Raw genomic sequence first — 23,635 nt, 5'->3', positions numbered from 1 at the left:
AATCTTTTCGACTTTAATGCATAGAAGATACAGTATAAGAAAAAAATACTAGTCAAGGGATCGAGCCTTGAGCCTTGAGCTACTTTAGTCCTGTCTTGGTTGCTGTTCGTTGGCGGGACAAGCTTCGCGCTTGTCTTGCTTGGTACCTTTACCTTAGGGGGAATGGCAGCGTCATATGCCTCTTGATGCTCATTAGAGTAAAACTGCTTCGCTACCCGCGCTTAATACTCGACTTGGGAAACGCCAACTGTCTACGAAAGCGCCGACCGGCTACAGAAGCGCTATCGGCTACAAAAACGTTGGCCAACATTTTAAGAAAATAATTTTCTTACAATTACTCATGCCCGATTAACAATGGCTTAAATAAAAATAATAAAAACAGGGCAGAATGACCTTTCTAATCTGGATGATGGGTATATTAATGTGTGTCAAGGGAAAAGTAGAAGCTTATGTGTTTTTGAAAAGACCATTCTGGTGGGCTATGGCATAAGATACAACGACTTGTCTTCAACATCAGCATTGCTCAACAGATGTCCGTCTCAGTTTTATTAATGATGTAACACAAGACTACTGTAATTTCAAATAACCAAGCCATTCTAAACTCTGATCTTCCCATCTTCTACAGTTCTTTCCGTGACATCAACCTCACGCGTTTCTACCTAACTCTCAAGCTCCACGATAATAAAATCGATGCAAATTATCCCTTGACTTTATAGCTGCCATGTATTGTATACTATTACTAGGGTGATTTTGACTTACTATTATTATTATTACTATTAGTGACTGTTACACCTTTGACGTCAAAAGTGCCACGTATCCAGTTTTTATTCGTGTGAGTCTTCCTCTTGGCCTTTAAAGAATCAAAGACACCACTCGCAATGAGCTGTTGATAAAGAGTATAGAAGATATCAGTGTGAATAGCTCCGCTCCTTCATGTCATCATATATTGCTTCAACGTAAGAATATCATAACTTTGACATACCTTCGCTGATATCAAAGGTGCCAAACTTAGGAGCTGGGAGAACTCATATGGGTTCGAAATTAAACGAAGAGTTCCAAGAGCCTTTGTGTAATACATTGCCTCCCCCTTAAGTTCAAGGGTGTAAATATCTATCAACATCCCTCGGCCGTGTATTAATACAACTGGGACATTGTAACCATCTTTAAATAAAAGATCGACAGCTCGTTTCCCCAATGTCAGCAGCTTCCTGTAGTCAAGTTCGACATCCTGACGTGGCGCAGTTGCAGTCTTAAATTCCCCCAGCACAAATGAGTACTGCCCAAAGGAAACTTGGTAATCTGGTAGCTCCATTCGATTGTCAATATCAGTTGCTGAGCAAAGTGGGTCTCGTGACCTGACATGATCGCAACAGATTTAAATAGATATTAGAAAAAACAACAAAAATAGGTATTAGAAAAAGGAAATAAGGAAGCCAATAAGGATCAAATCAAGAAATCTGAATACATAACTGGAAAGAAGTTACCTACCAACGAAACAAGCAACCAATGAACGTACCAAACGCTCCAGCCACCAAAGGCCTAATAAGATTATGAATGAATGAATCTTCATTATTCCCACTCCGTTTTTCATACCAGTTGGTATTCGCCCACAGTCCCGCCTCGGCGAAGTAATTGGAGACGGCTCGATAGATCACTGATGTTGATATCTTGCTTTCACTATCCCACCACTCTAGGAGCTCTTCATATGGACAAAGTGTTGCTTTCGAACAAAGTCGTGTGATCATGCCAACTTCTTTAGGCTCCAATATCATAGGGTTGTGTCTTGGGAATGCCGCATCGACGAGCTCAATTGAAAAAAGGCTCAGAAGTAAGGGACGTGTAACAATAAAATTCACAAGGCTACGTGAAAATTAATAAATGACTAACCGCGTTTTGGTAACCAACATTACAAGTTTTTGACTTACAGCATTCCATCCGTATTGGTAGGACATTTTCTAATTACGTAATTTCGACGATAATTCATGATCGCTTCATTTATGTCTGTCTCGGCAACTTTAATACGACCATCGACATCGTTTGAGAGCTGGCTTGACATTGTGCCTGGGCCGGACAGTAAATCAATTGCAAATGGTTCGGGGATCTCACCAGTGAGGTCTTCGTCAGAGTACTGAGAATCTGACTTTGAGGATTCTGAGGATGTTCTAGCAATATTGAAACTGTCATCGACAGAGCCCTGAGAAGATTGCTCTGGATCCAATAGGCCTAAATAATATTTCATCTGGTCTCCATTCTCTTCATCCACATTCCACTCTCCCTTATACTGTTTGTCGAAGCCCGGTGGAGCATTTTGTTCTTGGGTGCGCTTTTCAATAAGGGCTTTGTTGATCATCGCACTTTCATATTCAAAAAAACCACTACGGAACCGAGATTCCCTCATATCCTTGAGCTTCTTAACATCTCTTCGAATAGACTCATCAATGCCGGGGTGGTTATATATCGCACGAAGACTTTTGATATAGGTGCTAAATGCTGATTTGCATGCTGTGTTGAAGTGCCGCTCTAATATGAACTTCGAAAAAGCGCTGATGTCTGACCATACTTTGACTAGTTGCTGAAAGAAGAACTCGCATATATCCTCGTCCGAGGTAAATTGAACTCGTTGAAGAAATACATCAGAAGTCGACGCTGAAGACAATGTCGGTGGTGTAGTAGGCTGGTTGATCGGTTTTTGCAGATTTTCAATTATAAAAGCAAGGTATTGAGGTCAGTCACAGCCTCATTAGGAAATGTAAAAAAAAAAATAAAAAAAAAAAAAAAGCAGGACTCACAGTAGTCTTCTTGGGAAGGGCGGCGGCGGCAATATCCGCCTCTGTTTCATTTACTACACCATCACCAAGAAAATTAATATTGCTGACGAGAACCGACTTGCCCTTTAGAAGGCCAGCGACGCGAATCTGTGTCATCTGTTTTGAAACGAAAGCGTCCATCATCTTGCTTTCCTTGTAAGTCTGGAAAAAATGCTTCTCCCAGTTACGAAATTCATCAGTCTAATTTCAGAGTAGAATGTCATTTAAGAGATATTTACTTGGAGAAACACTGCTTAAAAGCGAAAACAAATAACGAACGAGAAGTAGCAACCTTCATCTGCACTAGAAAGCCCTTAAATGAGATATTTCCGGATGACTCCATGTCTTCGAGAGTTCGGGTCAGCGCGTCATTGGCAGCGTTACGTCCGTTAAAATGAAACTCGTTGTAAAATGCCTGAGCACATTTAAAAACGTCTGGAAATGGGGCATTTTCAAGCAAGAACTGCCGCCGAGCAGAGTACATCAGTTGGTTGCTATTCATCTTCTTGTACTTCCTGTGCACTTCTGGTATTTTGTCAATTGAATCATTGGCGCGCTTAGACATTTTCTTTCGATAAGGATGAGTTCGACAAGGAATCTACAGGACTTTTAAGTGTTTGTGGCCATTTTGGTTGGTGGCGTAAATTTATTATTAAAGACTAACAACAGCAGCAAGACACTTTTTTCTTCTTTCAACCATTCTTCCCCTTTCTCATTCTTCCCCTCTTCCCTTTGAGCATTTCCGCAGCAATAAACCTGTAAAAATAATGGAGGGCTGTAGACTGATGAACAATGGGCGTACAGGGCAATCCTGTATAAAACGGTCGTGGATTCATTGCTCATCACTCCATGATTATCGATCATGGAAAGTCTACGACTCGACATTGATGGTTTGCAGTACTTCACATCTTGTGGAGGATCTGCCGTCTTGCGCTTGAATTCGAATCGAGTTAAGTCGCTGACAAGCAAGACGCCGTCCAAGTTTTTTGTCTGCTTGAAATATTTGGGTCTTGTAAAAATGATGAAGGGCCGTAGACTGATGAACAATGGGCGTACAGGGCAATCCTGTATAAAACGGTCGTGGATTCATTGCTCATCACTCCATGATTATCGATCATGGAAAGTCTACGACTCGACATTGATGGTTTGCAGTACTTCACATCTTGTGGAGGATCTGCCGTCTTGCGCTTGAATTCGAATCGAGTTAAGTCGCTGACCAGCAAGGCGCCATCCAATTCCCAAACATCTCCATATTACTGTATTACTCTTTTGTTTTAATCTTATGGAAGTTCTTTGCTTTCACTATCCATTGATTATATGGCTCCGATACTAAAAACTGATGGAGTATTTCCTTTCCCTGCTGCACTCTGTAGAAGTTACGTCACGAGTCGCAGCAACTGATGAATTGTGTATAACAATTTACTTTATTCTCTTGCTAGTCCTCTTATCAGTTCCACATTCATGACTATGCAACGACCGCAAAAAGATCATTCTTTTCATTTATCTGCAACAATTTAATGATAGGGTGTAGCCCACTTTTGTTTCCTCTACTTGTCAAGGGCGGCCACGTCTAAGAGGGCATTCGCATTTGCACATGATAAGCAATTGTGGATCCTGGCACTAGAGAAAAAAGCTTTAGAAAATCTTGTACTGTGTACTTTACTAATAGTCCAACAGTTACCTCCTTACCAGCTGATTCAACTATTAAATCCGAGCGTAAGATTAGGACAAGCAGGCTCATGGTTGACTGTGCTTTAATGGAGACAGAGGCCATCATAATAACTTATCCTGAAGTTCCAATATTTTATCGTAGCTTTTACGGAGTACAATTTGGAAAAGGTGACTAAAATCACTCTGTCTTACAAGTATCTTTAACATAGGAAAAGTACTCACAATGATTCACAGCCAATACTAGCATGGCGCAACAGATGCCTTTTTCAGTTTTATTAATGGCATTTAGAATCAAATACACATGCATCCATGTAATATAAGGCTACTGTAATTTCAAAATAATCAAGTCATTCTAAACTTTGATCTTCTTTTCTGCTTCATCTTCTTTTGCACTGCTTTCAATGACATCTTCAGCCTTACGCTTGAGTCCTGACTCCACCTCAGCGTCCTCTGCTGTTGATATTGCCGTAGAAGGATCTTTGGTTATCATGGGTGTTGAAGACGAAGATGACGGCGATGACTCTGTTATAGTTGCTGTTACAGCTGCGTTTGTGATTGTAGCCGTGGTGATGCTTGTAGTCGTGGTCGTGGTCGTAGTCGTGGTCGTAGCTATGGCTGAAGAGCCTGGAGAAACGGCGGGTTTGTTGGGCTTTGGTTTGATCAAGTTATTGATATCATTCACAGGCTGGACTTGCTGACTCAACATGCTGAGCATCTCAGCAGGCGTCTGACCTTCTATGGATTTCTTGGCTTGATTGTTGAGCAAATCCTGGATCTGTCAAAACATTGAGCAAGATAAAAAATAAAAGCAATGTTAACGACTCTTGCCCTAACTGCTGTCGTTGTTTTTGTAAGAGATGTAAGCAGGCAGCATAACAGCATAACTGCTTTTTTTTTTTTTTTTTTTTTTTTTTTTTTTTTCACTAAAAAAAAAAAAAAAAAAAAAAAAAAAGAAAAATACCTTCTGGTCCATTTCACCAATGAGCTCATGTAGCTCGATCAACTCTTTAGCCATCTTTGACTCGCTTTCATTTTCATCCGTTGCTCGTGCCTTGCCCTTTCCAGAAGCCAACAAGCCGTTCAATTTCTGAATCCTCGCCTTCAACACTGTAATAGCCTTATGGATATGTTCTTGAGTCTTGTCAGATTCTGTAGGTGAATATTCCAGTGCCAACGCGAGTTTGTAATGTGCCTCTGCCAGCTGTCGATCATCAGGCTCTAATCTTGCCTCCTTGATCAAAATCGCCTCCCGAAAGTCAGCCACTGCTTGATCAAAGTTTTCGGATTCTAATGAGACATCACCAAGTGAAATGTGAACGTCACCGAGCTTCAAAAGCGCTTCCTCTGTGCCTTGACGATGATAAAGGACGCGAGCCAGGTCTAGAACGTCCCAGGCTACAGCGAAATCATCCTGTCCTTCCTCTCCTTCATTTTCACCGCCCTCTTCCTCTTCTTCTTCCTCTTCATCATCATCGCCTTCAAACACAAATCGTGGGTTACTTGGTGCAGAAGATGCTAAAAAAAAAAAAAAAAAAAAAAAAAAAACGCTGTTAGCTATTATAATCTTTTGTCCGCTACTTGCTATAACTGTTATCTCAATACTTCGCATCTTTTTACTTCATCCATAAAAAAAAACAATTACAGGATGCAGCTGCGGATGAGCCACTCTCGACAGCAGCCTTCTCTTCTTTAGCCTTCTTCTCAGTTGCTCCTCCAAGTACAGAGCTTTGTTGAATTGCATGTTCTAAGAGTGCTTTTCCATATATAAATAAGGTATCTGCACACTTGGGGTTGGTCTCGCCATAAACTTGACCTCTGAGTAGGAAAAAAAAAAAGAAAAAAAAAAAAAAAAAAAAAGAGTGCTTTACATGTTAAGATCCTGGATTCCTGAATTAAAAACAGAATATTCATGGAATAAATAAAAAAAAAGCCGCGCGTCTCATTTGAAGTACTCACAGCATTTCTGACGCGAGACCAAACTTTTCGACAGCGAGTTCATAATCCTGAAGAGCGAATGCCTTTGCACCAACATCCTTTAGTTCCTGAATGGCCTGTTCAGTAGCCGGATCAATAGGACCATCATAGAAGAAGGGTGTCTCTTCCTGTTGCTCCTGTTCCTGTTGTTGTTGAATCTCGTCCTGGTCCTGAGACTGATCACCCATGATAATTGAATTCGCAAAGTTGGTAAAAAAAAGATGGAGGAGCTAAAGATCAGTGGCTGCGTAAAAAATACAAAATCTTTAAATGCTTTGATGCTTTAATGCCTCTACCCCTGAAGTCCTCGAACGAAGCGTCAAGACCGTTATAAGAACATTTTTGTTTGCGCAATGTTCCCATCATGTATCATGAATATTTTTTAAAAAAGATCATTGAATTTATTACTGATTCTTTTTAGTGGTATCATAATGTTAAAAGAATTATATCCTCCTAATGAAAGCCTCTCTCTATCTTTTCACTCAAAACGTAACCAGACTATTTGAATATAAAGAAAAGAAACTGCTGCTGTTGTTTTTTTTTTTTTTTTTTGATGTGGTTGTTCTAAAAAATTGGGGTCGTCTAAGAATCTCGAAAATAAAAAACGCTAGGAGTGAAGCGGGAAAGAAAAATACCGATTTACTTTCCAAGGGCGGTCTGGTTGCGGAAGAGATCGCAGTGGTGAGGGTGTTGCAAGCAGTACTTGGGAGCCAAAGGAGCAGCACCAATGCCACGGGCAATAAGACGCTCACGGAACTCGTAGATACGGGTGCTGAGCTCAGTGGTACGCTTGTATCCAGCCTTGTTGCGGTTGCCGGACCAGGTCAACTCAGCGAGAGCAGCAGCGCGGGGCCAGATCTTGCTGTCAACGACATATTGATCAGCCTGTTCAGACCACAAGGGAGCCTCAGCACCGATGACGTGCTTAGCTTCTTCTTCGGTCAAGCCCTTAGTGAAATCATAGTCATAGATGCGTTGCCAACTCTTGTAGGGAGCGCACCACGAGGCACCGTGACCACCATAGTTGACGGTAGTAGGGCTGTATGCGCTAGGGTTGGCAGCGAAGGCATCAGCGATGGCCTTGGGGAGGACTGGGGGCTCGTTCTCGTTGTAGCGAGGGTCGTTGGTGACCCATCCACCATGACCGCAGTCGAGGTAGAGGAAGTCAGCAGAGGAAACGATGATATCGTAACCCTTAGTGGCCAAGGCCTTAATGTTCTCAGTACCCTTGTTCCAGGATTGCATGATGACGTTGGTGGGGATGTTGTGGGCAGGGAAGTCGGGGGAAAGAACAGAGTCCTCCCACATGACCAATCGGCGGCTGGGCTTGTCATTGAAGATGGGAAGAACCTTATCAACGTACTGCTGAGCAAAGTCCTGGTAAGTGGCGCCAGGATGGTTCTTGAACCAATCGCGAGAGTAAGAAGAGTAGTTGTAGCAGTAGGTGTTGAGCTCATCGAAACCGACGTGGAAGAGGTTATCAGTGAAGACGTTAGCCAACTCGGTGTAAACGTCCTTGATCAGCTTGTAAGTGCCAGGGTAAGCAATATCGAGTTGACCAGGGTTGGGCTCGACAGCAGAGTGGTGAGTCCAGCCATCGTTATCCCACCACGAATCAGCGCAAGTGACGGCCTTCTTGTCAACCTGGAGCCAGCCAGCAGCAGAGTGACCAGGGACATCGAGCTCAGGGTAGACACGGACACCGCGCTCGCGACCATAGCGGATCAGTTCCTTAATGTCCTTCTGAGTGTAGATCTCACGAGGAGAGTAAGCATCCTTGGTCATCTGGGGGTGCTTCTTAATCTCGACAGGCCAGGCCTGGTTGTCAGTGAGATGCCAGTGGAAGACGTTCAACTTGGAGTAGGCAAGACCATCAATTTGCTTCTTGAGGACATTCATGGGGTAGAAGTTACGAGAGGTATCGTACATGACTCCACGGTGGACATACTTGGGAGCATCCTCGATATGAACAGGCTGCTCAATGTGGAGTCCGAGCTTCTTGTCATGGATGATGATCTGGTTGAGGGTCTGGAGAGCGTTGAGGGCACCCCAGACGGTCTTGGCCTTGATGGTACCCTTACCGGAGGCAGAGATATCAAGAGTATAAGACTCATCAACACCATGTTGAAGATCAGCCTTCAAGTCCTTAACATCGACGGTGATGGTTTTGAGGGTTTTGGAGCCGTTGGCTTGAGCAGAGACCTCCTCTTCGGCATCACCACGCTTCTCAAGAGTGGGGAATGGGGGGAACTCGGCAGCAGGGCGCTCCCAGGTCTGGGGAACCCAGCGCTCCTTCTTGATGAGAGCAGCAGTGCGATCAAAGGCCTTGCTGAGAATGTCGTGCTTGGGTCCGACAATGCGGAAGTTGTCAGCGACCTTAACGGGGCCTGACTTTGCCCAGCTGATGTGAACAGGGGCGGGAAGAGGGTTGACCTTAACGGCCTCGGTGACAGTAAGGGCCAAAAGACCGATAGCAGCAGCAATGGAGAGCTTCATGTTGAGAATGATCGAGTTGGTAGTAGAAGTGAAGGGAAGAGAGGGTAAGCGGAGAGGAAAGAGAGAGGAAATGAGGAAGTTATGGGGTCGGTTGAGAGTTGGCTGGTAGACAAGGAAAAAAAAAAAAAAAAAAGGCCTTTGTGGAGAAATTGAGGAGCCTTTTATACTACTTTCGTCTCTCCGATGCCCGTTTATGCTTGAGTACTGGAACAGGCGGATGTTTTCCTCCATTGGGCCATGTAAACAAAAAATATCAACAATAATAAGAAAAACAACCGTTGCAAAAGAACAAACAGAGTGACAAGGTGAGAGCAGAAGTGTCTAAATGGAATTTAATCATTATACAAATTCAATCGATTGAATTGAGTTGGGTTGCTCCTTAAAGGAGCAAAAGTAAAAAAAATGCCATTGTTGTCATCATTGCCTATTGTGGCCTATTGAATCGTCTAATATGTCCAGGGCTCACAAAATCAAACCCTCATTTTCATGTTCAGTCCCATGAATAAATTACATCCGTTCATTTACTGTTCATATCCACTCTTCCTCTTCCTAATCCTTTATCTGTTGATGTTCTCGACACTTCCGCCATTAGCATAAAGGTGATAATATATATATATCTACTACATTCCATTCAGGGTCTTTTTATTTATAGTATAAATATAACAAATCTCAACCTTCAAATTTGACAGCAACAAAGGCGCTGGTTTTATTCAGTTTTGTGTACTGGCCCCTCGAGGATTCATTCATCCGTAATGTCAATACGACATTCTGCAGATGATGTCGTCTTTGATTAGGAGCACCCTTTGGTATATATAGTTAGAGTGGCACTAACGATATGAGGATCAGAAAGAACCCAAAGAAAGGTTAGCCTAATTTGATGAAACGTATGGAAAATAATGAGAAGAGTGAGGATGTCAGCGCCATTGCCATAATGAGAGCCATGGATGTGCGTGTGATACGCCCAAAAAACTGAAAAAGCGAGTGAACAAAGCTTTTTTTTTTTTTTGCAGTTGTCCGTGGAACAAGAATGAGATTAGATGAATGATTTAGATCTTATTGGTCGAGCTTACTTGTGTTACACCAAACCTTATGCAGCTCGTTCTTTCCATTCTCTTCCTACAGAAGACACAGAAGACATGCATGACAACAACAACACAAACGGATGTGGGCAGACGGCGCACTGGAATAGAAAATAGTATTCTAAAACGAGTTTTCTTCCTCTTTCTGTGTTGATATGAGGAAAGACCTGTACACGCACAACAAAACAAATCAATAGGCAATAGGCACCATCTGTGTTCTTGTTTTTATCTTGCCCAATAGATAACCCTTATCCCACATATCATTGGGTGCATCATCTCTATATCCGGAACCACGCCGCAATCCACTGCCGTTATCAACGAACACAGCAAACCGCACCTTACGCATTTCTTTCGTTTGTCCAAGATGTAGATTTATATACCACTTTACAGTATACTCAGACCTGCGCTTAGCCTTTCTTAAGGCTAAGATCATGCTCACATTTACATCCGGATATGTTAGGCCATATCAAATTACCTCTTTGGATTGGCAGTTCTTCCTTATTCAGTCATTCAGTCCAGATGTCATGTCACTTATTCATAATGAGCAGAACTGATAAATGCGATCGCGGATTTGATTGTGACCAAACCTTAAATACAGATGTCACATTATTGACCCAAATAGTTAGACTGACTTTAATGAACAGCCCATTCATTTGATTCAATGAGAGCCCTTTTTATCATTCATTCATTTATCCTCAACTCCATCTCTTGGTTCCTAAACTAGGACATCCAGGCCAAAGGTAACTCCATTCTTTTACTTCTGTGTCTAGTATACATGTACATGTGTACAGCACATGTTCCATGATCGGGCGGAAGCTTTGCTCATTCATCCCAAAGACATGGATCGCTCTACTTTGCTGATCCTTTGGAGAAGTCTATATTAAAGTATACGAAAAAGAATGAATTTTTTTTTTTTTTTTTTTTTTTGCCAACATAACAAAAAGACAAATAAAACAAATGAACTCCCCTCGCGTATACTCATTGTAGCAAAATTTAAAAAAAGCACTATATTGTTGTTGCTACTGTTGATGGCTAATTTTAGCTTCAAAAGATCATTCAATAGAAAGAAGCAAACAACAAGCCAGTAAGCTAGCAAGCATAGGTGTAATCATTGATGCAAGTACAACAAAATAACCCATTTCGATCTTATCTATATTTTAAAACCTTCGTACTCAAGCAATGATTCTCGCTCTTTTATTGTGCCACCATCCTATCCTTGCCATTGCAAAACAACGTTGAAAGATCCTCCGAAAGCATAGAAGTGGTGCTTTCTAGATATAATATAACCAATTGACTTTGAATCAAACTTATATATATAGTCTATGTCACTACAAGCAACCAAATCGGCATATAATGGGGTAGCAGGGGACGCTAGGGAGTTTCTGTTTTAAGCGAACATTGCACGCATTTTTTTTCCCTTGTCCAAGATCATTCAAGGATATAAAAAATAAAGAGTATATTTCATTTCATTTCTTTGATCAAGACTTTGAATTACGCCCGATTAAATCATTTTCAAGCTTAAAGGAAAGGGTATTCCAAGAATTGTTTGCTCTTCCACAGGGGAAACCCTGCAGAGAAATGATTTGAAACGAACAACAAGAGCACTTTGGGAGTTTTATGCTTGAACCAACAAGAAACAGAATTGAGTGACTGTCAGAACTACAATGAGATAAGTAAGCTGACGAGGCCCGTAGACAAAAGAGAGGAAAGGGAAGGGAGAGCCTTCCCCACAACTTTTTTTCTCTCTTTTCCTTGCACCATTTAGAATCCGAAGTGTTTAAAGAATATTAACACATATAATCGGCTGTATCTATTTTGCTTTATTATTTGTGCTCTCCACTGCAAAGCACCAGGGTTCGCTCGTTATAGCCTAAATATTTGACTGGCACAGTTGCATAAGAGCTTATGGCCTCTGCAGGAGATGCCTCTCTAGCGTGCCTTTCATGTTCCCGTCTTTTTTTTTTTTTTTTTTTTTTTTTTTTTCTTGAATAATAGCAAGATAATGGGTAAAGGATAGGGGGGAAAAAATTGACAACTGCATGTAAAGACTAATACACAAATAAAATAGTCGACAACAGAGCAACATACGTATATCTCTCTAAGATTGCAATCATGAGGGCTGTAGTTCCGCCCATCGCCACTACATTTAGAGTCATTCTGCTTCAATGCCCTCTAGCGAAAAGTACGCGTACAATTGACTCGCAGCTTTTTTTTTGTTGTTGTTGTTGTTGCTGTTAATGATGAAAAGATCCTCTAATCCATGCATGGTAAGATATGATGTTGTTCCGCCCATCGCTGGCCCAAGGACAAGATTGTACAAAAACAAATAATGAGACGGCGCCTAGTTCAGAAATATTTCTTGCTTCCGAACCCATGCGCCATGCACGCTTGGGGACGCGATGCCTCTATCCCTTTTAGTCGCGGCGGATGGCGCCATTTTGTAAACGTGAACCGTTTTTTGGACATTACTCTCAAATTATAGGGCGTACTCTAGACTAAGGCCAGCTGTAGCAGATCGAGGCGCCATATTCGCGAATCGCAAATTTAGAGAAAGAATCCAATGAACCAGATCTTGGTGACAAAAAAGTCTTGAATGAAATAGTTTGTTTTCTCCTAAACTATGGACGTATGCACTTATTGATGATGGCTCACTATCTAAAAAAGATCGCCCAGTTCTTTCGGTAAGCTCTCGTAAGTCAACAAAGATGCATGCGCACTGCCCATTCACTTGTGTAGTATTTTATTCCTTCTTATTATTAATGAGTAAACAAATACATATATACATGTATTTACTGTTGTGTCTCCAAAAGTGCTTCCTAACTTCATTTGTGTCTCCCTGGGTATATTTTGAGATAGTAAAGTTGCATGGCAAAGAATCTCATCCTTTTTTTATCTCATGTCGCACACGCATTCCTCGATTCCAATGATCGCTTGTCACTTCCTTTTTATCTTTTACGTTTGCTCATCTGGGCTAATAACAAAAAGGAAACAAGCCTCCAATTGGATCGCTGTTATTGTTTCTATGGCCATTTCAGTTGATGCTCATTTGTTATACTTTTTCTGATCCATGGACCCTCATTTTTTTGGGCTAGACATTTGTCCAAACACATCGATAAACAAACTATATATATATGAACAGACATGGATTTGAGAGCGATCACGTTTTACTGATTGCAGTAAATTAAATGCTCATAACACTCACTTGGTCTCTTCCATCATTGCTTGTTTCATTCGTTCATTTCCAATAGTGCTAATAGCTCTGTGTGCCTCTTTCTCTCCTGGTAATGGACCAGATTGGCTTCGGAATATTTCAAATGTAAACTTTGCTAAAAAAGAACACATGCTCGTGCGCCGTGAAGAAGGTTGATACCAACTAAACTAACTACATTGGGACCAATGGTTCGCGGTTAAAAATACAGGTTGTGTAACAGTTGAAACTTCAAAAGTTTTCTTCTGTGCCCCCTATTGATACAGGAAAGGCGAAAAACAAAACTGAAAGACCTAGTCTGTTTCAAGCTCTGCATTTTTTTTTTTTGTTTTCATAGCGCAGCTTGGCTCTTGGAGTAGTTATCTCTCGCAGGGTCTGATGAATAAATAGAATACCGGGTAAGAGTGGACGATTCTTATCCAGAGACGGGAAAAGATTAAAGAAGATCTGGGGCGGTACACAGTCTGGCCGAAAGACGAGTCGCGCCGACGGCGTAAAAATATATTATTTCTCTTCTCTTCCATGAGTGATCGATTCTGCTTAGCATATAATGTATATTTCTATATGCAATATGGCTCTGGGACTTCCTTCATCATATTATTTACGCCATCGTAGCCCACAGGCATTGCATCCAAACAACTACCTCAAAGCGGCGCCGATGATCCCATGTAGCACAATCGATCCCTCTGGGCGCGTCTACATCATCGCTTCTAGGGACTCGCGCCTCCCTTGCTTTCTGTCAGCATTGATTATGGGTTCGATACAGAAGATTGAACGCAAATCCAAGGTATGAAAGCTAGTGCTTTATCTCGATATCTCTGTCAGCTAGCTTATTTGGCCTGGAAGTGAGGAGCGCATCCTGAGCCTGAACCAAGTCGTATGGGCTTAATGCCTTTTTGCCTTCTCCTAGTTTCAATCCCTATCGATGGCGTATAATCTCACCTATGTCTTAAGCAAAGTAAAAATTACTTCCACAGGAAAGCATTGAACTGTCCTTTTTAGGCTATCATCGTACATTTAAAACATTGAGACAATTCTAGAAGACTGAGCTGTTCGTATAAGCAACAGGCCGAAGTCCTAGATGAGATGATGTATAAACAGCCAAAGTATAATGTACTCATATGGAAATAGTATTAGCACGTGTGACTCTAGAGGGAGGATCGAGCCTAAAGCAAGCGTCTGACGCTTAAGCTCTACGAATCAAGAGCTGGGCTGGTTAAGGACTGAACAATATACAGACTATAATCAATGTTTCTTGAACGTTCTATCGTTTATGTAGACACTTGAGCCTGTTCAATTATAAAGCTGCATGGAGAACAGTGAAAGAAAGATCTTGGTATGTTGATGAGGCGTACTAAGCGTGTGTCGAAGTCATGGTTTTGATTATAAGCCTTTAGTGCTTTACAGTAAAATGACCAAGGCTCAATATCCCTTCTGCAATCCCTGAAATGATCTTTGTATCCGGATAAGAGCCTTAATATTCAGTGGCTAATATATTTTCCTCTACCCTCTTGATGGACTGCTATAAGGACAGAGTTTACAAATGGCTTATTCTGTCCGTATAAACGATCCTCCAGGCTTTTATTCTTTAGCATATTGTCTGGCAATGGTGGCAACGCTAGGACTTGTATTGTAATAGCATTCTATGCATTGGAAAATGTGTGCCAAATTTGCTTAAGAGCCTGCTTGGCCAATTGCAGCCAAATTTGAATAATCTGTTTTTAATTTTCCATAAAGGAGGAAGCTTAGTTTATTTTTAATATTAAGTATTAATATGATTCTACGGGGGAACTTGATCCGTTTTGTGTGGAGTTACAGGAATGTTCAGGTTCGACCATCTCCTTACAGCCTTACAGCAAATCATTCCTAAATTCTACTTGGTCTGAGCGAGCCCTAGGAGTTAAACCATTGCTTTTTAGTTGATTTTCATCCCAGCAGATTCTGGGAGACAGTAGTCGCCCTGCTCTATTCAGGATTACAAGTAATATTCCTTGCAGGCATTGGATTTTTGAGCCACTCTGTATGGGAATAGGTTTCACAACAGGACAGTGCATGGATGGAGGGTTCAGGTCTTCAAATAAAATGTAACAGTATATAAATATATATATATTATACATTATCGAGCAATTTGCTCCTAGAGAACGGATATGACTTAGTTATATATAGGCATTCTGCGGAACTGAGAAATGATAGGAGAAGTTGTACGGCACGCCGCTTTCAAAAGTTATGCAGGTGGGTTTTGTAAAGTGATGCTGTTATTAACGGTGCTCTGTTCAAGGTGGCCCCATTATGTCGCACTACTCCTAAGGCTATTTCTAAAGATCTGTTGGTAAATAGTATTTTTCTATGAGGTGATCAGTCAGCCCCAAGTCGTAATTTTAAAATTAGACATGGAACAAATGCGAACCTTAAAGCTTTAATAATCAAACTTTATTAGTAAACTGAGCGGTTGTGGGGTTGTGTTTCGTTTTATTCGCGAGAGTAGTAAGACTTCCTATTTGGCTGGAATCAAGTGCAGGAGATCAGCCCGCAGCGTTTGTTTGTCAGAATATGTAATCGTGGATAGAACACAACTCCAAGACATAGCCCATGTAGGATTTCCTTTCCATAAAGGAGAGGGCTAGCGAATCCATTTACGCTTGCCCGCACAGACAGGCGCATCGGCGGATAAGAATGACGAAAAGGGGAACGTGAAGCGAAAAAAAAAAGGAGGGAGAGCAAGGGAGGGAAATGCTCATTCCAACCCCGGTTTCGTTATTGAAACCACAATTAAACTCTGGACGTTCACTACAGTTGATCTTCCGTAACACCAGAAGACTTCTCAACTATTTTTTTTATCTTTTAAATTGGGTACTCGGCGGGCTTATCGTTTTTATTCACCCAAAGGAGCTAGCTGCATGCAAAACTACATGTAGTTAACCAGACTTCTATATTTTATGATTTTAATCTCTCACATTCCTTCATCTTTCATCCACTTTCTTTCCATATCAGAATCACTCACTACCCGTCGTTATCTTTTTTTTTTTTTTTTTTTTTTTTTTTTATGGATATGGGGGTTATTGCTTTGGACTGTATTACGGTAAATGGTACAAGGCTATTAGGCATGGCATATGAGTCAATCGGCGACAGTGATGAAATGACAGTCAAAGATTATGTACTCTTGGTTCAATCTAACCCATCACCTGCATCTGTTACCGACATCACCTGGTCACTGGTTTCGGTCTGGCCTCGCCCTACGAGTGATTCACAAGATGCTTCGCCTCGAGCCTGTCATGTTGATCCAACGACAGGCGTCTTCTCCATGTTGTCTTACTTCAACTTGACAAATGAAAGTTCTCCAAACCCAAACCCGAAGCGTCCACCAGGAGGACTACAATACGATCCACGGAACGATCGCTGGTCCAACTTCACAATGGCTCCAGATTACCATTGGGATGATTCTTTAGCGAGATTCATTATTTTTGAGTGGCCAGGGACGTCCAGCCTATTCCAGGCCAACATTGGAGCTGATAATACTATCAACATTGGCATGCTAGTCAGGAATAACCAAGGCTTGGACCAATTTGTCAATGTGATATCCTGGAATTTGGTAAAAAAAAAAAAAAGAAAAAAAAAAAGAAAAAGACGGAGTTATTAGGTTGAGTATCTTACTTCCAGAAAACTTACCACTTTTTATTTTAAAAAAAGGATCCTAATATTTATGGTTACCCCGCACGGCTTTTCTATGGTAACAATATGCTCTATCAAGTCGGTACACACCTCCACAACAACAGGACGGGCGCACTTAAAAATACTATGGCCCAGGTCCCAATCTTCGGTGATCCGTCCATGTTTCAACCACCAACTAATCCACGTATACTAAACTCCAGCAGCTTGGATGATTGCACACCATCATTCATATCTGCAAAATATTACAAAGATACTCTTTATATCTTTTGCCAAGTACGGTACATGCAAAAAAAAAAAAAAAGAAAAAAAAAAAAAAAGAAAAGAAAAGAAAAGAAAAGAAAAAAAGGAAAAATCTTGCCCACAATCATTAACTCTTCTTTTCAACAATGGCACAGGGGCAAGATAGTGACGGGTTCGCAGGATATGGTGAGATTATCTTGTATAAAGATGGAGATGACCATAATGACGCGAGTGCTAAGTTGAATGAGCCTTACGTGGTTGATGTGGAACGATTCACAGGAGCATATGTTCAACCGATCGAAGGAATAGATATCCATGATGATGGGAAACTCAAAAGGTTCGCAGTCATGGTCCACACAACAAGCGGACTCCCCATGATTGGGATCTCACTCGATGAACCGACCTTTGGGAATACGACGGTTATCACCTATGGGATCAACATAACTGATAGCTATGGTGTCCCACTCAATCTCCCTGAGAGCAACACCACAGACACTATCACCGGGGCTTTGATCGGAGGTGGACTGGCTCTATCAGCCCTCACAATATATCTTTTTGTTTGCTGGCAGTGGCCACAATGGCAACGATGGCTGATAAACAGGATTGTAGAAATATTGACCGCAGATGGTGGTGATGCGGATGAACATAATCATAGAAGGAAACAGCGCCTTCCTGAGGCTGGAGAAACCAACAAAGTCGAAGACCCTCTCATTCATAGTTACGATTTTGATGGTGGAGACAAGATCTTAGTTATAGACGACGAGATGTCGACTAATTTGAAAAATAATCCAATTGTATATGTTCAGGATGTGCCGCTGGAACGGCATCCAAGACCTTCATTTGTTACTACATTAAACTCGGACCAAGGTATTTCGGACTACACAAGCCGTACTGCTGTAAACCATACAAATGGCTCTACTTCCAGAGCGATACATGTCCAAGGATCCGAGAAGCACGGTGTACTGAGTAGAGTTAGCATCGTGGGCGAAGCAATAATCGCAACAACGCGTCGATCCGTTGCTACAGCCATCCTACAAACCTCTTCACTATCCTCGGCAGAAGCCAGCAGCAAAAGTAGCGACGACATTGGAAAAAGCGATGGCGTTGGGATGGCATTATCAGCATCAAAACCACGTGCACTTCGATTACCGTTGCTAAGGCACCAACCTTCCGCTCCAGTTTTGAAATTCAGCAATGGCAATAGTAGCAACAGCGACAAGGCTTCTACCATTACCAGTTCAGAGTCAGAAGAAACCCCACTAGCCTCAATAGAAGGAACAACAACAACAATAGTTCGTAGCAACCACTGTAATAGTATTGAGAAAATAGAACTACCGACACCATTCTTGGCAACACCAACTTTATTAATGCCGCCATTACTGCCACCGCCGCAATCATCAATGGGACTGAACCAAAGAAGAACATCCGTATATTCAATATCACCAGCCTATGTTCCAGAGGAAGCAGCCCCTCCTTACTATCTTCATCAATATCCTAGCCAGAGTATCACGCCACAACAGCAAGCATCAAAACAGCTTTCACAATTGTCATCACCGTTACAAACACCAGAGCCAACACAGCTATTTCAATTCCCACAAGAAAAACATCAAAATCTTTCCCAACTATTACTTTCTGTTCCTACACCCTCCTTTCCTACTCCTCCGATACCCTCTGCACCAACACTAGACTTCAGAGGCCACGATCTAGGGCAAGAGTATAGACAATCTCGAGGATATGACCAAGAATCTGAAAAAGGATGCCTTGCATCCTCGCCACAAGCAAAATTACCTTCTGAGATCTTTCAAACCCCAAAGTCCTCCTTTGATCTCCAGATGAACACTTCAAAACCAAATCCTAGCTCTAGCACAATATTAGGAGAGCAGAAGGTATTGAGTCAAGGAGAGGATGATACACAAGTGCTAGGAAGCGAGATGGAGGAATAACACTAGTTATGGTGCGCATTAACAATGGGCTATTTCGTCATGTTAGAACGAGGGTAGACTCATCATCAGGAGTGCCTTTATTTTTACTTTTTAATTTTTTTTCAGGCCCAAAATGTTTAGGCATCCCTGGTTTACTTTTCCCCCTCTCGCCCACCTAGCTACTATCGCTGCTATTGCCGAAGCACTACTCAACAACAACAACAACAACAACAAAGAAAGAAAAAAGTGGCTGTTATAATGAAAATTGAAAATTAACAAACGTAACAACAAGTAGTGCAGGACAACGATCCATTTCTAATGAAAGTCATAATGAGAACAACATAAATATATCTTTTGTATCATAGGCGTTTTTTTTTTTTTTTTTTAATGTCTACGTTAGATAAATCAAATGTAATAAAAATACACTGTAAAATAAAAAAAGGACGTCTATTATCTTTAGTTGAACCCCAAGTGCTCGTCTAAAAAGTCCGCAAAGAGCTTTGCATTTGGTGCTGGGAACGGTACCAATGATTCATATCCTTTATCTCTCAGGGCCTTTCCCAGATCTCTACTCAATCACAGCAACATAATGGTGAATGGTTTACCATAGTCATTGCGAGAAAAAATAAAAATAATTAAAAAATAAAAAATAAAAAATAAAAAATAAAAAACCTACAAGACATTACAGTAGACAAGATATCCTTGTTCATGTAGAGCAGAGCCAAGTTCCTGCTGATGATTGTCCATCAGATCTTCATTGACCACCACAATCAATTTCTTTTGAAGCCGAAGGGCCTCCAAGATCGAGCCAGCACCTATTTTCATGTTAGGAAGTGATTTAATTTTCTTTTTTTTTCTTTCCTGATAATATGCAGAATGATCATGGGAGATTGACAAACCTGCATGGCTGATAATCAGATCTGCATTGATCATGTCGTCATGAAGAGAGGCCTTATATTTGTACACCTCTATTTGCATGCTCTCTACTTTAACTATTGTCGTTACTGTTGCAGTTGTTGTTGCTTCAGAGTTGTCAATAGTAGGCAAAAATAGAGTTGGGACAATGCTGTTGCCGTGTTGCAATGAAAGATGAGTGAAACCCAGGTCATGCATCAACTGTAGTAAATCTGGCGAAGAGATCGCATTGACAAGCTTGTCAAAACGTGTCGTTCCAACTGTGACAAAGATGCTTCGATGGGTAGACATGAAGAAGAATGTATAATGATTTATTTTTTGTTCGCATTTCACTCACTTTACTCATTTCATGTCGACGCGTTTATTTGTACGACCACTTGCTGATTTATTAATTCTGATCGTTTTATGTTAAATGGCTTATTAGTATTGACAAGGCAAAGGCATCCCCAACCAAGGATGGAGATTTGCACACAATAGCCCCTCTAAATAATGTTTACAAGGGAAATCATTATCCATCTGCTTCACTGGTCAGAAGACCCTTGACACCCGTGCCTATACTGAGGTGGAGTTGCACAGTCCACTCGCGTCTAGTATATTTACAAGTACATGTATTGTACTTGTTTCGTAAGCCATAATGGTGTCCTAAGAACTAGTGTAAGTATGCTAACTCCTTACACGGTGACATCGACTCGGCTTAAAAAACGATTCCAAAGATGAAGCTATCAGAGCATAAATCTAAGCTAGACTTCCTTGACTAAAAGACAAGGCAGCTCTCAGAAGGCTGACGAATAGCCAACAAAACTACATAACTACACAAAGCACTTCTCTGAATTTCAGAAGACACCAAGCGAATCAACCACGGCGACTGTTCGGGCTTCAAATGATACTGTATAAACACTTGAACACTGCCACATGTCTTTGGCTTCTCTACGTCCCTTAAACAATACCCTTAGCATACACCAGAACTTTTGCAAGGGATGTGTCAATGCTTCGACAAACATGTAGCATTTGATGGCTACGTCACAGCCCTTGAATTGTGGAAGCGCTGAAAGTATGCAGAAAATGGGAATCATTTGTGTTTTTACTAGCAACAGGTGTAGCTTCAAAAAGTTCGCACCAAGGAACAAATCCTATATCCTTCGTTGCTCAAAAGAGACAATGTTGTCTTTCTGCTCCCCAAAAGCACACCACAATCCTATTGAAGCGTTCAGAGGCATTACTTGCCTCATGGTTTGAGGATTAACAGACTTTCAACCAAGTTTTATTGTTTTGAACAACACAGTGATTCCTGTTCATTCCAAGTATCCCCTCTGGATGGTAGCTATTCAGGGGGTGCTAACCAATACCGCTAAATACGGTTAAATCAAGGCAGATTTGGAAAACCAACAAACATCGCACCCAGGTTAGTAAAGGAATCAGCGAGTGTTATGCCTTATCCGTATTGTCGCTCCGCTCATATCTACTTAGTAACCTAGTAACCAAATGGCATTTCTCCAATAATTTACTGCGTAGAATGTGGTAATCTTTAGAGCCGAATAAATAAATAAAAAACTGAAAGGTTGGACGCTCTTTGTAACTGCAAAAGCCAATGATAGAAAATAAAGGAGTCGAGGAGTATGGAAATCTGAAGTGCAACTGAGAGCTAAATGATAATAAATTCAGAGCGCTTTCATTCAAGTAAATAGGGGGACTAGGGACCAAATTTATATAAATGATTCAAGAAATTAGGCTTTTATCATTCTTCTCGGAAACACTTACACCCAACAGACTCTATTAGACTGAAATATTCACAAAAGGGAGGAAGAAAAAGTTATACAATTGGGCCGTTATAGCCTATTGTGAATATTTCCTTAGTCAAAAAAGCTCGGACACCAAGGATATAAGGAGGAGTATGTTTAAAAAAAGAGATCTAGTCTCTGATTACGAATGGGTACAGACCGAAATACCTTACTTGAAGTAGCATTATGCGTTATTCTACCATTTTTTTCCGCAAATAGGTAAAATCGTGGCGTCGTAATCATTGGGAAAACAAGCTATGCTATTAATTGTTGTATAGTATATACTACAAGGACCTTGGGAGTGCTAGCAGCAAGGCCCCTGATTAGAGAGAAGCTCATGAAAAAAGCAACAGATATCGTCTCTCTTTTTTTCTTTTTAAAAAAAAAAAAAAATGAAGAACCAGGGTGCCGTAATATCATGAATGGTGGTTAGCATAACCACGTGCCAGCTTCCGTGAATGCGTAGCAAACGGGAGCAAATACATTCACACATCTGCGATAAGGAGAGGGCTTGAAGTTCCAAAGGTTAGAGACGGCTAGTTATTGACGCGACATGCTGCCGTCGTACTTGGCTTGTTTGTTATTACCCGCAGCTACAGCACAATCTTAGCCCGATGACGTATTTTGAGAGCCACATATACTATACCTCGTTTACGGTTAAATTTGGTGGCGGATGATAGATCTTTCCGGATCTGAATAGCATTGACTATCTCATTTCTTTTCAAAAAAAAAAAAACTTCAATCAGAAGAATCACCATAATGACAACCCCTGCAATCAGAATCTCCTTCATGATTGGCCGCACTGCAGGCATAAGGGCTCCTTGTGCGGCCAGGCCAGCTTGTAATAACGCTACATCCTTCGCACCTCGCCGTTTCCTGACCACTCAGCAAACCAGCAGCAACACCGCCAAGGTAGCAGAAACATCAAAAGCAGCGACACCGGCAGCAGAACCAGTAGAAGAGATCATGGACTGGAACACATATTTCAAGCTTCGAGGAACACGTCGCAACTATGAGCGCGTGTTTATGGCCCCCTGTGCCCTTTTGGGTCTTGGTGGTGCTGGTTATTACTTTGCTCAACAGGATTTTGATCCAACTCCAATTTTCGGCATGGACCAGATTATTGTCTATGCTGTTGGCACAATCGCTGCAGGAATTGTTGGATTGGCGGTGGGACCTGTTGTCGGAAACATGGTCTTCCGTGCTACCAACTCAAAAACTAAGACTTTTATCGATCGAGTATGTATAAAAAAAGAAGAAAAAACTGGAGGACAATCATGGAGGGGAGTTTTTATATATATTCAAGAGTTAATATTGAAAAGAAGCTTTCTAACGTCTATGCTTCCTTACTTATATGCACTGCAATGACCTGTAGATGGACAAAGAGTTTTATAAGCATATTGTTAAGAATCGTGCTGACCCCACTGCAAACAGTGCTAGAAACCCTCTCCCGGATCACTTTGGAGAGAAGATCAAGTCTGTGAGTGATTACCGCAAGTGGCTCCGGAAGCAGCGTGAATTCCGTCGCAAGTCCCAGTTCTACATTGGAATGGATTAAGCGAGAAAAACAATATATCAAAAATATCAAATAGACAATAAAGTGCAACCATAGACAACATTTAAAGGCAGTGATTAGTGTTTATTGGCAATAGAACAATAAATCACATAACGCGGCATGATACAAAGCCTCTCAGGACGATCCCGGGGACCGTGTTTGATGAAGCTGAAACGCATTTGGAGACACCTCAAATCCTCAGTTAAGGGCTCCTCTGATACAAATCAAGGAGTAAAGTTCCCTCTCTCTTTCTCTCACTTCAATATCCACCAACTCTTCCTCACATCCTTCCATCATCAGTTTAATTTGTAGAAAGGTCCA

The 23,635-nt window shown here is 41.4% G+C and overlaps 6 protein-coding genes across 6 annotated transcripts; 2 read left to right on the top strand and 4 right to left on the bottom strand.

Annotated features, from left to right (window-relative positions):
• Positions 1 to 2,856: 2,856 nt before the first annotated feature.
• BCR41DRAFT_345221 (hypothetical protein) lies at positions 2,857 to 3,214 on the bottom strand. Its single transcript, XM_022022675.1, has 2 exons — positions 3,096 to 3,214; positions 2,857 to 2,963 (listed from the first exon to the last, which is right to left on the bottom strand). Exons 1-2 carry the CDS (start codon positions 3,148 to 3,150, stop codon positions 2,863 to 2,865), a joined length of 156 nt encoding a protein of 51 aa, XP_021886080.1. The 5' UTR covers positions 3,151 to 3,214; the 3' UTR covers positions 2,857 to 2,862.
• Positions 3,215 to 4,728: 1,514 nt separating this feature from the next.
• Positions 4,729 to 6,701, bottom strand: BCR41DRAFT_316985 (hypothetical protein). The gene is made up of 4 exons (XM_022021259.1): positions 6,435 to 6,701; positions 6,121 to 6,293; positions 5,440 to 5,993; positions 4,729 to 5,253 (listed from the first exon to the last, which is right to left on the bottom strand). Exons 1-4 carry the CDS (start codon positions 6,638 to 6,640, stop codon positions 4,831 to 4,833), a joined length of 1,356 nt encoding a protein of 451 aa, XP_021886079.1. The 5' UTR covers positions 6,641 to 6,701; the 3' UTR covers positions 4,729 to 4,830.
• A 390-nt stretch (positions 6,702 to 7,091) lies between these two features.
• Positions 7,092 to 8,948, bottom strand: BCR41DRAFT_391869 (beta-N-acetylhexosaminidase; the record flags this gene model as incomplete). Its single annotated transcript, XM_022028394.1, has 1 exon — positions 7,092 to 8,948. One exon carries the CDS (start codon positions 8,946 to 8,948, stop codon positions 7,092 to 7,094), a length of 1,857 nt encoding a protein of 618 aa, XP_021886078.1.
• A 7,390-nt stretch (positions 8,949 to 16,338) lies between these two features.
• BCR41DRAFT_391868 (hypothetical protein) lies at positions 16,339 to 19,087 on the top strand (the record flags this gene model as incomplete). The annotated part of the gene is made up of 3 exons (XM_022028393.1): positions 16,339 to 16,824; positions 16,923 to 17,177; positions 17,300 to 19,087. The coding sequence occupies 3 exons, from the start codon at positions 16,339 to 16,341 to the stop codon at positions 19,085 to 19,087; spliced, it is 2,529 nt and encodes an 842-aa protein (XP_021886077.1).
• A 435-nt stretch (positions 19,088 to 19,522) lies between these two features.
• BCR41DRAFT_330998 (glycosyltransferase family 1 protein) lies at positions 19,523 to 20,292 on the bottom strand (the record flags this gene model as incomplete). Its single annotated transcript, XM_022021779.1, has 3 exons — positions 19,966 to 20,292; positions 19,743 to 19,881; positions 19,523 to 19,637 (listed from the first exon to the last, which is right to left on the bottom strand). The coding sequence occupies exons 1-3, from the start codon at positions 20,270 to 20,272 to the stop codon at positions 19,523 to 19,525; spliced, it is 561 nt and encodes a 186-aa protein (XP_021886076.1). The 5' UTR covers positions 20,273 to 20,292.
• A 2,256-nt stretch (positions 20,293 to 22,548) lies between these two features.
• BCR41DRAFT_298546 (mitochondrial import protein Pam17-domain-containing protein) lies at positions 22,549 to 23,317 on the top strand (the record flags this gene model as incomplete). Its single annotated transcript, XM_022020495.1, has 2 exons — positions 22,549 to 22,998; positions 23,135 to 23,317. 2 exons carry the CDS (start codon positions 22,549 to 22,551, stop codon positions 23,315 to 23,317), a joined length of 633 nt encoding a protein of 210 aa, XP_021886075.1.
• Between the last annotated feature and the right edge of the window lie 318 nt (positions 23,318 to 23,635).

Source organism: Lobosporangium transversale (genome assembly GCF_002105155.1).
Source record: "Lobosporangium transversale strain NRRL 3116 chromosome Unknown BCR41scaffold_2, whole genome shotgun sequence".
Classification (NCBI taxonomy): Eukaryota; Fungi; Mortierellomycota; class Mortierellomycetes; order Mortierellales; family Mortierellaceae; genus Lobosporangium; species Lobosporangium transversale.
This window is presented reverse-complemented; position numbering and strand designations above follow the sequence as displayed.

What these genes read in the sequence shown, in the direction of transcription:
- BCR41DRAFT_345221 (XM_022022675.1), bottom strand. Translation starts at nt 3,150, where the DNA reads ATGGAGTCATCCGGAAATATCTCATTTAAGGGCTTTCTAGTGCAGATG. An exon ending in TCTAGTGCAGATGAAGGTTG is followed by an intron (nt 2,964 to 3,095) that starts CTACTTCTCGTT and finishes TTCCAGACTTAC; the next exon opens with AAGGAAAGCAAGATGATGGA.
- BCR41DRAFT_316985 (XM_022021259.1), bottom strand. Translation starts at nt 6,640, where the DNA reads ATGGGTGATCAGTCTCAGGACCAGGACGAGATTCAACAACAACAGGAA. An exon ending in GGTCTCGCGTCAGAAATGCT is followed by an intron (nt 6,294 to 6,434) that starts GTGAGTACTTCA and finishes TTTCCTACTCAG; the next exon opens with AGGTCAAGTTTATGGCGAGA. An exon ending in TTGGTGAAATGGACCAGAAG is followed by an intron (nt 5,254 to 5,439) that starts GTATTTTTCTTT and finishes ATGTTTTGACAG; the next exon opens with ATCCAGGATTTGCTCAACAA.